Consider the following 14,346-nt stretch of genomic DNA (forward strand, 5'->3'; position numbering starts at 1 on the left):
GCGCGCTCGCGCTCTCTCTCTCGCTCTCGCTCTCTCTCTCGCGCGCTCTCTCTCTCTCGCGCGCTTTCTCGCTCGCTCTTTCTCTCTCTTGCTCGCTCGCGCACTCTCTCTCTCGCTCTCTCGCTCGCTCGCGCTCTCTCTCGCTCTCGCTCTCTCTCTCGCGCGCTCTCTCTCTCGCTCTCTCACACACACACACACACACACACACACGTCTCCCTGACATGGCTGCTTCAACACTAACTGCGGTTACTGAAACCACGCCTTCTTTCTTTGCGTGAACATTTGGGCGGCATTATGCTAATATTTCCACATAGTAAGGTAGATATGTGGGGGCGTGTTAGAACGAGCCGTTTTAGGGGGGCGTGGCAGAGTCTTAACTTTGATAAAGAATATCTCTTTGGATTTGAGACTTCAGTCTTTGCAACTTCAGGGATCTTATCTATGCACAATCAGCTTGTAACACTCCAAAGAGAAAGGAAAACTTGAAATCGCATCATATGACCCCTTTAAATGCTGCAGTTGTTAGGCATCACAACATTTTAATGTAAACATAAATAAAAATTGCAGATATTAATATTTTATACTACTCTGGCTAAATAAATAAAACCTCTGAAAACTAAAAATCTGTTGTTTTAAATGCTGCAATTGCTAGGCATCACAACATTCTAATATAAAAATAAATAAAAATGGCAGATATGAATATTTTATACTACTTTGGCTAAATAAATATATAAAATAAAACCTCTGAAAACTAAAATTAGTTGTTACATTAAATGCTACAAGTGTATTTAGGTATCACAAGGCAACCTCCAAATAAATGCTACAAAGTATTTAGGCATATTCTAATAAAAAATAAATAAATTCATTAATTAAAAATAACAATATAAATAAATAAACAATGGCTGATATTAATATGTTATACTATTTTTTCAATTTATACTGTTTTGTCTTATAAATTAAAAAAACACTAAAAACTCAAATCAGTTTCGTTTAAATTCAAACATCAAAATGTAATTTAAGAATAAACAAAAAATGGCAAAATGCACTATTTTGTCTAAATAAATAAATAGTAAAACAGAATTAAAACAGTGGTTTTAAGTGCTACAAGTGAAATTAGGCTTCAAAACATCTATGGAAAAGAAATATTCATTTTGAGATTTGCTGAAGTGCTAACATTTTTACCAGTTCAGTGTTTTTAAAGGGGTCCTATTATGCTTTTTCACTTTTTCAACTTTAGTTAGTCTGTAATGTTGCTGTTTGAGCATAAAAAAGATCTGCAAAGTTACAAAGCTCAAAGTCCAATTCAAAAGGAGATATTTTATTTAACAGAAATCACTTTTCAAAAACTACAACGATGGACTACAATGCATATTTTCCGGGATTTGTGATATCACAAATATCGACGAATGGGACGAGACCTGGTTGAGCTGCACTAGAGAAGGCAACGAGTGTTATCACTATGTCGGAGACACGCTAGCTTTCCCAAGGCAGACAAACTTAGAGTGGTTACAATCATCCGGGTTTAAATCACGCTCAAATTGATTTGATTTTGACGTAGTATTTGCACTGAAGCTGGCAGGCGGCTATGGTAAGGGGCATGACATTTCCCGACCAGGTGCCGAGTGCTGCCAATCACAACACACACTGTCCCAGCTAACCAATCACAGCACATTTCGTATTTCAGAAGGTGGGCCTTCATTTGATACAGGAACTATTCGAGCCGTTCATGCCAGACTGGGGAGAGAGGTGTTGTAATAATGTAAAATATGTGAAAAATAATGTGTTTTTTTCGAACAACCTAGTATGAGAGCCTGTTCTAGTACACCCCCAAAACAAAATCAAGACTTTGTAAAAGAGCATAATAGGATCCCTTTAAATGTTATTAAGTGTTTTTAATGGTTAACTTAAAGTGAACCTTAGATAATGAATTTGAAATGTTTAAAAACATAGGGGAAATGTGCATGAATGATAAAATATACAACATCATTAGATAATGATGAATTAAAAAATATCTAATAAAGTTGGTTGGTCAAAAGTGGTTATTCATTAGGGAAGCCGTGTTACATAAGCCTTCATAGGAACGTCATGTTGCTCTGCAGTAATAAATCCGAGAATCTCTGCTTACAGGCTGGTGACTCTGGGTGAGTTTGATTAATTTCTCTGCTCTTAACACATTGTGTTATCAGTGAGGAACAGGACATCTGCTCTTAGCTGGCTTTAGAAAGGCTGGACAGTCCAGGATGTACGTAAATCTCTCAGAGTTGACGTGCAAGAGACAAATCTCCTGATCAGAGCGCTCCGAACTGCTGGGTGACATGCAGAGCTGCAGAAATAGGTGTAATTCACACCTGGAGAGAACAGTGACAGTATGTTAAAATCACTGCTGGAGTGTGGAATTCACTGCTGGGAGTTTGAACCCTCTTGAATTTAACATCTATTATCATTATCTCAGCAGATGCTGCGATGAGCGCAGGACGACAAAAGTGTTAATGTGCCAGTTGTGCCAAAAAAAAAAAAAAAGAAGCACAGGCTGTTTCCATCTTAAAGTCACAGTGTTTACATTATTTAGTATGTTTATTTAGTGTCTTCACGTGCCATCTCATTTATTAAATAAACTGCCATTGTGTCTTCAGTAAGGTGAAGGAGATCAGCTCTCACTCATGACACATCAGAGCATTCTCACTTCTGTTTTACGGTCCTGGATTATTTATGCATAATGATCAGTGTCTATCGCAGACATCGATCTGCAAGCTGTCTAGAGAGGATGGGAGAAAGTGAAGGAGGATGAGATGCTGATGGAACCGGAGCATCTTTCCTGTGTCTGTTTGGAGCCTGAGGCCTGCTGGAGGCTTTTGCCAATAATGAAACCTTGAGCTGGCATCAGGTGTCTGAGCGTTTCACAGTAAGAAATGTCTAGTAGAGCTCAGTCCACACATATAGAATGGTGGGAAGCGGAGGCTAAATCTTGCAAATCAACATCACTGGCGGTGCTGATTACAATGAAGTCACTATTCTAACATCGCAGTTTTCCTCAAGTCCAGTTGTAATTTCCACTCTCAAAATATATAATCAGTTTAGACAAGCATTTCAACTCACAGACTTTTCCTTGGAAACCCCCATATGTAATAATCATCTTTTCCCAGCCGCCGAGCTAGATGTTACTTTCAAGCAATGGCAGGACTTAGTTAAATGTAGTGACTTTTTCATTTATAATATTTTTGCTAATTACAATGATCTGATTCAAAAATGTAATCTTCAAAAGTCCGATTTTTTTCGTTATCTCCAGGTTCGTCACTTTATAAAGGTGTTTCCTCAAATGCCCTCTGAATCAGGATTGGACTTGGTTCTTAAGACCCATACACACCTCAAGGGCCTCATTTCCAAAATATATAACTTAATTATGACATATTGTGCACGACTCAATCTGATTCAGATGAAAGTTCTCTACCGTATTCACTATAGTAAAACCAAACTGGCTAAACTATACCCAAATATAGATGAAACATGTGATCGTTGCAATGCATTTAAGGCAGATCTAACCCATACGTTCTGGTCATGTACTAAACTGAGACAATTTTGGTTTTCAATATTTGAGATTTTAAACTCGGCATATAATTTAAGAATTCAGCCTAACCCAATAATGGCTTTGTTTGGAGTTACAGGTGAAGACATTCACATAACCAAAGATAAAGAAAATGCCTTGGCATTTGCAACATTAATAGCTACTCTTTTAGAGTGGAAATCACCAATGCCACCTAAACTGTCACCATAGCTTAGTGATGTAATGTTTTTTCTAAAAACTGAAAAAATCTAAAAAATCTAATATTTTGTCAGAGGATCAGCCAGAACATTTTACAAAACATGGGATCCTTTAATAAACCTTCTGTTTTGTTTTGTTAAGTTGTGGGTAAACATTTTTTTTTTAAATTAATGCCTTTGAAAAGTGCCTCTGTCACGGAATACTTTCAATGCACCTTGTTCTGATAAAAATATAATAAAAAAAGAAATATATAGTAGAGCAAGGCGTGAATGAAAACCAGGTTTCTGAAGTATTCTGAGTGTTTTTACACTTATATTGACATAGTTGCTATAGTGTTGTAATGCTAAATTATAACTAAACTGTAGATAAAATTATTAAATTGTAACTGCCAAGATAATTTTCTTTCCAAAAGTTGATTATAATTAGTCATTATTATATGATGAAGAGTACTGTTGCTCTAAATATCATTAATACTGAGTAGCCTACACTTTAGATGCAGTATTGCCAGGTATTTGGTCTATTTTTGCTCCAGCAAAAAAAGAAAGGCAAAGCAAATGAAGCCACTGCAGAATAAACCATTAACTCATCTAGCGAGATTATGAACACTATTCTATCCTATGAGACCAGAGGAGTCAAGAATGGCAGTGAAGCAATGCAACTGATGCCGCAGGTCACATGACAAAGACAAAACATAACAGATATAGTATTTTCTGAATGCATTCATACTACACACATGCATAATATTTAGAGCATTTTTTTTAACGAGAATTTCCTTATCAAATGTAATAACTACTCAGTCAGTATGTGATTTTGGACGCAGCTGGTCACATTTTTATTACTGAATTAATCAGTATTTTTCAGTAAATCAGCTGAAAGAGTGATTCAGTACCTGTGCTTCCATTACCCTTCAAATTCCGCAAATTGAAATTGCGAATTGAAAATACGCCCAATGGAAACAAGTCAATTTCGCAAAAACTCCCATATATCGAAAAAAAGTTTTTACGCTCGCATGAGGTGGTTTTTCAGGCTATTTGAAAAAGGAATAATTTGCAAAATTGCAATGGAAACAGTTTTTTTTTTTGCTGCTTCACTAAAGATGCACGCCTACTTTCCTTCGATTAAAAATAATGGCTAGTGCGATGGCTGCGATATGCGTAAACCTACCAATATATGTTGCCATGACTTATCGTAAGAGGAAATAATTACATTTTAGTCACATAAGATCGGTTAATGGAAACGCTGTCATTTCGCAATATTTTTTCGCCGACATCTATAAAATATTGTAAAAGGTTTGTGCAAATCATTAATGGAAACGCAGACTCTAGCTGTCTCTGAAACCACATACGTTCTTAGTAGGCACTACATTTGGTGAAGAACTTAATTTGTGACAGTTAAACGTATGTTTTATATTGTATGAATGTGTAGTATGAGTGAAATCCAGATTAACAATGTCTGCCATATTGGCATGTGACTTATGGCGTCAGTTGAATTGCATTCATAACTCTCATGGGATAGTAAAGTGTCCGCCAGATGAGCACTTCAAAATCTCATCATAAATAGGTCATCCGGGTACTTTTTGTCTATGAATACTATGAATTTGGACATAGTGTCACATATTGTTTTATGCTTACTATATAGTAGAGAATTACTAGACTTTCATTCCAGAATGAATCAGAGTTTTTGAACGAATCGGTTGAGTGATTCAAATGACTCATTTATAAAGAAAGTCTACTTATCACAACCTCCTAGCATAACAATATAACCTAAAAATCTCCGGACAGTCTGTCTGGGGCACACAAACACAGATAAGCCGAGTGAGACGGCAAAAAATCCCAGTGCTGTTGAACAAAATATTGGCACTCTTGGAATGTCCAATATGAGTATTGAAACTACCTTTATTATTGTATTGTATTAATTCTATTTATTTAGCATTAAAACGTGTCGACCTGGTTCTATATAAACTCCAGGAGTAGATTGTGACATATAAGGAGGGATTTTTCTAACCCTATAAACCAGGTGCAATCAATGTACACAGGTGTTTAAATGACTCAAGCATTACTCACGTGGACCATCCCCTCCTCCACTACAGACTCATCAGAGTTCACAGTCGTCTGAAACCACATAATAAGCTCAGCAAGCAGGTAGCCAAAAAAAAAAAAAAATCATGAAAAGGAAGACAGTTGTATATTATATGTGTGTAATAGTGCGTTTCAAATGCTTAAAACTCATGTCTTTGCCCTAACTGGTGCATTTTTGTGCGAGTGATTTTGAAGGTGACCGTGAGACCGGCTAATGAAGCAGTCATTCTCTTCCCCCAACAGACTGTCATTCAGACGGCCACAGCATGGAAAGCTATGCTAGGGTTGAGTTACCGTGAGGAAGGACACAGCGAGGAGCCAGAATTTTACCATTGCAAATGAGTGGAAGATGTGCAGAGCTCATATGTCACTTAAAAAAAAACAATAGGCAGATCCAAATGCGCAGTCGGCCACTGCAGCAGAAAACAAGACGGCATGTTTGAAGGCCAAACACAGCCGGTGTTGAGGCTGTACACACACCGCCTGGTCTGGAGATTTACTGTCATAACATTAGCGGTGGCATCAGCTGGAAAGCAGCCTGCACGTGAAGAGCCCTACCGTGAATGTCAAACCGTGCGGAGATCACAAGCTCTGCTATAAAATTCGAAGCCTCACATGCATTTTTTTTTGTGAAAGACTTGAGGCTCAGGTGGAGTTTGGTATTCAGTGGTTATGGATGGCACATGTTTTTTTTATCTGATTAAAAATACTATATATGTGAACTGATTGCTATGAATTGTATATGTTTGCTATTTAAATACGTTCTAAAATGAAATAAAATAAATGTATTAAATTAATAAACTTGAACTTGAAACTGTTGAAAGTAGTTAGTGTTCTTTATGTACTATTATAATTTTTAATAAAACATTACATTATTTTATCTTTTTATCTTAATTTTCATTTAAGTTTTTTTTTAATATTACTGTTTAGGTTTAATCTATTTTTCAAATTTAGTTTTAGTTCAGTTTTAGATTTTATTTATTTCTAGTCAGTAATTTTGGTGCTTCAATTTAAACATTTAAGTTTTAGGATTCAGTTTGTTTTAACATTTATATTTTATTTCAATTAACAAAACATGTTTTTATTAGTTTTAGTTAATGATAATAACCCCGGTTGAAAGACATAACTTAAAATATTGACTTCAAATATTATACAAGTAAAATGATTGCTATTAATTGTGTCTTAGCTAGTTGTTTAAATAAATTAAATCTTAAAATTCTGAAGTAGTAAAAAAAAAAAAAAAAACATAAGTCAATTCACATATATAATAATTTTAAATAAAAGTTTCCTAGCCCAGAACATTCTTCAGTAAAAAATAGGCAGAAAGTCATTATCAATGGAAAATGAGTGCAAGTCAGGAACACTTAAAAATCTTAAAAATAAAGCTTCCATAAGAGGGTTTTCACGACGATGCCATAGAAGAACCAGTTTTGGTTCCCCAAAGAACCTTTCAGTGCAGTTCTTAAAAGAACCATTTTTTAGTGTGAAGAACATTTTAATAACCTCAAGAAACTTTTTCCACTGTAAAGAACCTTTTGTGGAATGAAAAGTTTCCATGGATGGTAAAGGTTCTTTGTGGAACTGTTGATGCCAATAAAGAACCTTTATTTTTAAGAGTGAAAGTCTGCAGGCCTGTAATGAGATGTGATGAGTCACGGTGATGCAGCAGGTGGTTTGAAGGAAAGGGTCTTCACAGCTTATAATCAGATTCTCTCCCACTGCTCTCCTTCCTCCTGCTGTCAGAGAGTGTGACTGTAACGTCACAGAGGGCTGGAGAGAGACAGAGGTGTGTGGTTCAGGTTTTAAGTTTGAGAGCCTGTCATAACTTGATCAAACGATGAATCTATCCAATATCTTGAATGTACAAATAATATTTAATGTATTATAGCAGATGCTGTCATCCAGAGTGATTTAGAATGAGCTTTGAATGTGGTTGCTAAGGGGTGTGACTGAGTACTCTACCAAGTAGTTGGTCAAAGAGAAATTTCTCTATTAACTTAATGCCTGTAGACAGCATATCATATTGGCGAAGGAAAAACACTTTTACAGTAATCCAATGGAAATCCTTCTGGTAAGTGAGGGTTAATTCTCATTTAGGGTAAGTAAAATAACCCATTCAGTCTGTTCCACACTATTGAGGCATCTACTCAGGCATCATTTTTAAGCGTATTACCAACTTGAATGCTGTTGCAAACATTATGCTGCATAGTGCATTTTAAGACAACTATTTTTCACCCATTTTGAAATCAGTATCATTTGTGGAGAGACGGAAAAACAAACTAGATATTGCAACAATAATAGACACCAGCATTGACAAGCGTTTGCATGAATAGGGGTAAGAGAGACATTATGAAATAAACGATGATCATTTTTAGTGTGCATGTGTTTGCACATGCTATCAAATGGAGTATACTTGAAAAGGCTATGTTCGGCTGTACGCATATGCTAAGCGTTCGTGTCTTAACTGACGTATAATTCATGCTAGGGCCCTATGAAATCCGTTTTATTTTTTCCCCAAATTCCTTTTTTTTTTCTTCTTTTTTAATTTTTTCTGGATTCCATTTCATTCATCAAAAATGTTTAACAGAAATGACATTTTTAAAGCCCTATGAAATGTTTTATTTTTTTCTCAAATTCAGTTTTTTTTTACCAAATTCTATTTTCCGTTCATTTTCTGGATTCCACTTTAATGGTTTCATTAAATATTAATAATCAAAAGCATCTCTAATTAAATGATTTTATTTTAAAAATATATTTTTTATCATTTAATTTTTTTTTCATAAATACGGTGTTGTGTATTTACATTTTTCTGGTAAATACATTTTGGTAAATCATTTTTCTGGTAAATATTCCTTTAAAAATAATGTTTTAAAAATAATTTTATTAGTAGTAGTAGTACTAACATTACATTAAGCAATATTTCTGTCCCGTTTCTTCAAGTTAAACCAAACTTTTATTTTGATGGGTTGATGTGAAGACCTTTAAGTTTCTGTTTGTATGATATGACGATAGCTTTTTCTCAAAAGAAATGGTAAAATGCTAATGTAGCGACTCTCAGAGCAGTTCTAGAGGTTATGTTTATGTTCATGTACCCATATATTGATGTGCGTAGTAAACGAAACTGCACATCTACGCCATTCATTCACACACAGACACGCCGAACATGCAGGATTCATATTTAAACAGTATTTTTGTGACTTAATATTCAGACACTAGTCCATATCTTGTTTTGATTTAAGTGTACTGACCTACTTTTGATTTATTCATCCAAAATTTGGCAAATTCCATGCGTCCCGTTTCTTCAAGTTAAACCAAACTTTTATTTTGATGGGTTGATGTGAAGACTTTTAGGTTTTTGTTTGTATATGGTATAGTTTTACTCAAATCTCAACACTCACCGCGCTCTCCCAGCTTTTGTAGGTGCAAAGACCTATTTCTTATATTAAACGTTACTCAAGGTCTGCACTCTAAAATTCTCTTTATTTAAACAGGAGATAAATACAAATAACAGACATTTCGGCTTGCTGCTTTCATCAGTGAGTTCATCATAGTTTTACTCAAGAAACGATAAAATGCTCATGAATGTGTTCATATATTGAGGCGGCAGAGGCTGAAAACACCACGAATGTTGGGCACACTTCAGTACGTGTATAGTAAATGAAACCGTGCATCTGCGTCGTTCATTCACACAGAGACCAGCAGAACATGCAGGATTCATATTTAAATAGTATTTTTGCAGCTTAATATTCACAGACACTAGACCATATCGCGTTTTGATTTAAGTGTTCTGACCTACTTTTGATTTATTCATCCAAAATTGGGCGAATTTCATGACATTCCGCGTTATACTGTAAATTCCATTTTTTTGACTGGATTCCGCGATTCCGGGTTTCCAAATCGCGAAAATCTTAGGTCTCTAAATTCATGCTTAAAGCTTACTTGATGTTGAACATCTCAAATATTTTCAATGTCATGCAGGATGTTCACTCAGAAGATATCTGACAATTTGTACTGTATACAGTGATGCAACTCGTTTTAATGTTCAAATCCTGCCTACTACAGAGATAAAACTAATAGAAGTCTGGACTTCTTGAGTTTGAGCTTGAGTTAGCAGTTTTACTGATGCATATACTGCACATTTGTGCTCTCATTTGTAATTATCAAGTGTTTATTTATTGAAGCAGGTGCAGCCATTCATCAAACTGAACAGGCAAAAGGCATACAACAAAAATTGGTGCCCTATCTCTGCTTTCCCAGTCAGATATAAGAAACAGTGCTTTCATTTGAATGGAATCTCCTCGGCGTACGGCCTTCACATATCCATTATCCTTATTAGCCTGTATCTAATTACCGTGCCTGTTGTTGTGACCTGGGCGGTGCTCCCAAGTCTACTCAAGCACACGAGTGCTCAGATCTGCTGGAGTGCGTCTCCAGGTCTTCCTTTTGTTTTGCTCCGTCTTGTCACCACATGGCCCCAGTTCTGGACTGAGTGATAGCGCACCACCGCCTCACTTCCTGTCCCATTGTGTCCTTCCTATCGAGATACAATAGGTCATCTAAAGGGAAAGCTCTCAAGGAGACTATCACAAGCTACACTGAATCAAATCATCGTATGAATTATTCATAAGAGGTGATCGACTATATAACAATACTGTATGGCTATTCTTGGCGATAACGTTAACTAGTTGTGGGAAGAAGGTCACCCACAAGGGAGGCTTGAAAAGCTCCAGGTGTTGATTACAAACAGGCTTGCACATTGACTAGCATCCCGACATTTTATAACATGTCTGTACTTGTAAATTACACATTTTCCCTGCAGACAAACTGTGGGGAGTTTGCAACATCACTGCAACAGTGAATTACACGCTTGCTTGTTTTCCCTCTTTCGTTCTTTGTCCCTGGAGAGGACGTCGACTGGGAGTTTGATGGAATTAAGAGGAAGTTCTGGGTTTTTGGATTTGTTTACGTTTCCATCAGGCCCTATCAGAGTCTTTTTGTCTCATCGTACAATAACAATGAGCAGAGTGTGGAAAAGACTCATTAAAACAATAAATAGGCTATTTTGTGTGTCCATGGTAGGACGAAGTTGATGTGATTAGGTGGACTGTAACTGATAATGCTGGAATACATGACAACACAATCGTGAGGAAAAGAAACCAACAGTTGGAAAGAACAATAAGTTATGGGAGACAAACACAATGCTGTGACTGTGAAGAATGTTAGGCTTATTTGTTTGTGTAGAGCTTAATAGGCCTAATTGTTTTCATTCATTACATACAATTTAGTTGCCATATTTAAAGGGATTGTTCACCCAAAAATGAAAATTCTTTCATTAATTACTCACCCTCATGTCATTCCAAACCCGTAAGACCTTCGTTCATCTACAGAACACAAATGAAGATATTTTTGATGAAATTCCGAGAGCTTTCTGACCCTGCATAGACAGCAACACAATCAACAAGTTCAAGGCCTAGAAAAGTAGTAAGGACATCGTTAGAATAGTCCATGTGATATCAGTGGTTCAACCGTAATGTTATTAAGCTATGAGCAAAAATAACGGTTTTATTCAATGACTTTTTTTTGACACAGAAGAGGAGAAGTTGTTGAATAAAGTCGTTATTTTTGTTTCTTTGCACATAAAAAGTATTCTCATAGCTTAATAACATTACGTTGAACCCCTGATGTCACATGGACTATTTTAATGATGTCCTTACTACAGTAGTGTTGCTGTCTATGGAGGGTCAGAAAGCTCTCGAAATTTCATCAAAAATATCTTAATTTGTGTTCTGATGAACGAAGGTCTTGCGGGTTTGGAATGACATGAGGGTAGGGGTGTGCGATCTTGACCAAAAATAATATCTCGATATTTTCTGGGATTTTATCGATAACAATAATTAGACAATATTTTGCTGAGTGTGTTATTGTACTGGTATCTTAAGAACTGCCGTGGACAGCTGACTCCTAAAGTTTTTGATATTCTTCATATTCTGTATAGTGGTCAGTTCACACTGATAGAAATTTATATTTTCCAATAAGTTTAGACTGATTTTTACATTTTATGGGCATTTTTACAAAAAATTTGTATCAACAATCGCCGACGATATATATCGAATATCCCTACTTGAGGGTGAGTAATTAATGACAGAATTTTCATTTTGGGGTGAACTATCCCTTTAATTTGATTAAAGTAACCATGTTTTAAACCACTGTTGGATTTAAGTTGATATAAACTACATTGACATTCTGTCTGTAGCTCACGTGGAGAACGAGGAGCAGTACACTCAAGCTCTGGAGAAGTTTGGAGAGAACTGTGTGTACCGAGATGACCCTGACTTGGGATCAGCCTTCCTGAAGTTCTCAGTCTTCACAAAGGAGCTCACAGCCCTCTTCAAGAACCTGGTGAGGACATTTATTGTGCATTTATGTGATTTTTATATGGAGCAAATGGGTTTCAGATATCTTACCTTCAGCTGTTAATGTGCTTGGACCTCTGGGCCCAAAAACTGATCTGGAGTCATTGGCCTACTGGGTGGATCAACTTTCATGAATGTGTTTTAGTAGTTACTAGTGCTGCTAATTTATGATTTGGGATGTTGTCTTGTTAGTTTTTGCGAAAGCTAATGAATAATTCCACTAACATCATGTTTGCATGAATACTACTTAAACGTCTAATTTCTCTCCCACTGCAACAGACCTTTTTGTTTCCTCTCGTCTTTGTTTATCTCTGATTGCAATTATAGAAAGACAATTGCACAGCTGGGAAGAAAGAGATTTTTCTAATGTGGTGCTTTTACTCTCTAGTTTCAGAACATGAATAACATCATTACCTTCCCATTGGACAGTCTGCTGAAGGGAGATTTGAAAGGGGTGAAAGGGGTAAGTTCATTACTTTAAGCCAATAAACTGTTACTTTCTTTGCTTTTTGGCAGTTTTTCAGCAGCATATTGATCAGTGCTTGTCTCAAGGTGTTTCAGACACATGCACGTCAGCCAATACATAATGGATGGATAATATTCCTTGGCACACAGGTCTCAAGTTTCATGCGTAATCAATTATCTTTTGGAAGTGACTGAATTTACTCCATAATGCCAGAGTCTTTTTTTGTGCATGTTATATATATTACATTTGACTTTATAAAATTATTATTAGATTATAATTATTTAAATATATTAAAATACATATTATTTATATATTATATAATATTTATTATTGATAAATAATATTACAGTGTTTGAGTTAGGCTGATATTGGCTGTGTGCCTATAAAAATGTTGGGCCTAGATATGGTTGGGACTCTCGTTTAAATAGCAGTGCAACATTCTACTTTCAAACACAATATTCCCCAATGCAGATGGTTTTATATGTCTGGCAGAAACTCTAGTACCAGTTCTGCCTGGGTGAAGTGATTCCTTAAATGTGTAGTTAAAAATGAAAGCACGGTTAACTGAATCAGTGAGACCCTACAGGCATTAATTGGGCCTTAATAGTGAACTAATGTGTTTGGACCTACACAGTGACCTACAAGTGTTTCTTTCCATCTGAGGTAGCAATCACAACATCTCTGCCTAGTGGTACTATTTCTCATACAAAATGTATTGGTTAACACCAATTTTTTGGTTTGTGTGTGTTTGTAAAAACATTTGAATTTGAATTTGTTTGTTCAAATATTTGCATATCATAAATGCTATGGATTATTTTTAGGGAAAGGTATTGTAATCCGTTTTCCATCACACCAATGAGATTGGCACTTTTGGTCACATGCCCAGAGTCACTACTGTTACATAAGGGTGCGTTTACACCTGGCCTGTTGTTTCGGAACCTGGCGCGTTTCCCCCCTTAGCTCGGTTCGTTTGGGCATATGTGAACACGGCAATCGCGCTCGGATCCGCGGCAAAACAATCGGTCCGAGATCGTCTGAACGAGGTGGTCTCGGCTCGATTGAAAACAAACTCTGGAGCGGTTCGGTAGTAGTGAGAAAGCAATCCGATCCAACGGACCAACGAACCAGGCTATATCACAATTTATAATTGGGTAATTACGTAAGTTCCGTGAAAAGCATTAGCTTTGTTGTTTTGCTAATACCTCAAAATGAACCTGTGAATGTCTGTGGGTGAGCACGTCTTGCCATTCAAAAATCAAAGCGCACTTTTTATTATTGCTCTTCTTTGTAGTAGGTGCATTTTAAAAATGTTTTCCCAATCAATCCTGTACTCCTGCTCAAAATGATCAATTATTATAACGACAGCTACAAAAAAAACCCAACAATAAGCCCACGTAACTGTTGTCGTTCCATCCTGACGGATGACATCCGTGACAGCTAAGTGGAATCCCGGAAAATAAACCGTGGAACTTTGACCAATGAGAGAACAGTTTACTCGCGCGTGACTTGTATTAACAAATTTGGTCCGTTTGGAAACTTTGCCATGTGAAAGCGAACCGCACCAAGAATAAAAAGCAACATTGTAATAATTTTAATCCCTGTTTCGGAACAAAGCAATCGATCTACAGT

At 36.3% G+C, this 14,346-nt stretch overlaps 1 protein-coding gene across 2 annotated transcripts in view; it reads left to right on the forward strand.

Moving 5' to 3' along the window:
- Positions 1-14,346, forward strand: part of LOC107679808 (arf-GAP with SH3 domain, ANK repeat and PH domain-containing protein 2) — a 100,481-nt gene that overhangs the window by 36,977 nt on the left and 49,158 nt on the right. For both annotated transcript variants that reach the window (XM_016475489.1, XM_016475488.1), the window contains exons 3-4: positions 12,092-12,237; positions 12,640-12,714. In XM_016475489.1, the coding sequence (XP_016330975.1) occupies positions 12,092-12,237; positions 12,640-12,714 (221 nt within the window). The remainder of the gene's footprint in view (positions 1-12,091; positions 12,238-12,639; positions 12,715-14,346) is intronic.

Source organism: Sinocyclocheilus anshuiensis, unplaced genomic scaffold, assembly GCF_001515605.1.
Source record: "Sinocyclocheilus anshuiensis isolate Anshui unplaced genomic scaffold, SAMN03320099.WGS_v1.1 scaffold676, whole genome shotgun sequence".
Classification (NCBI taxonomy): Eukaryota; Metazoa; Chordata; class Actinopteri; order Cypriniformes; family Cyprinidae; genus Sinocyclocheilus; species Sinocyclocheilus anshuiensis.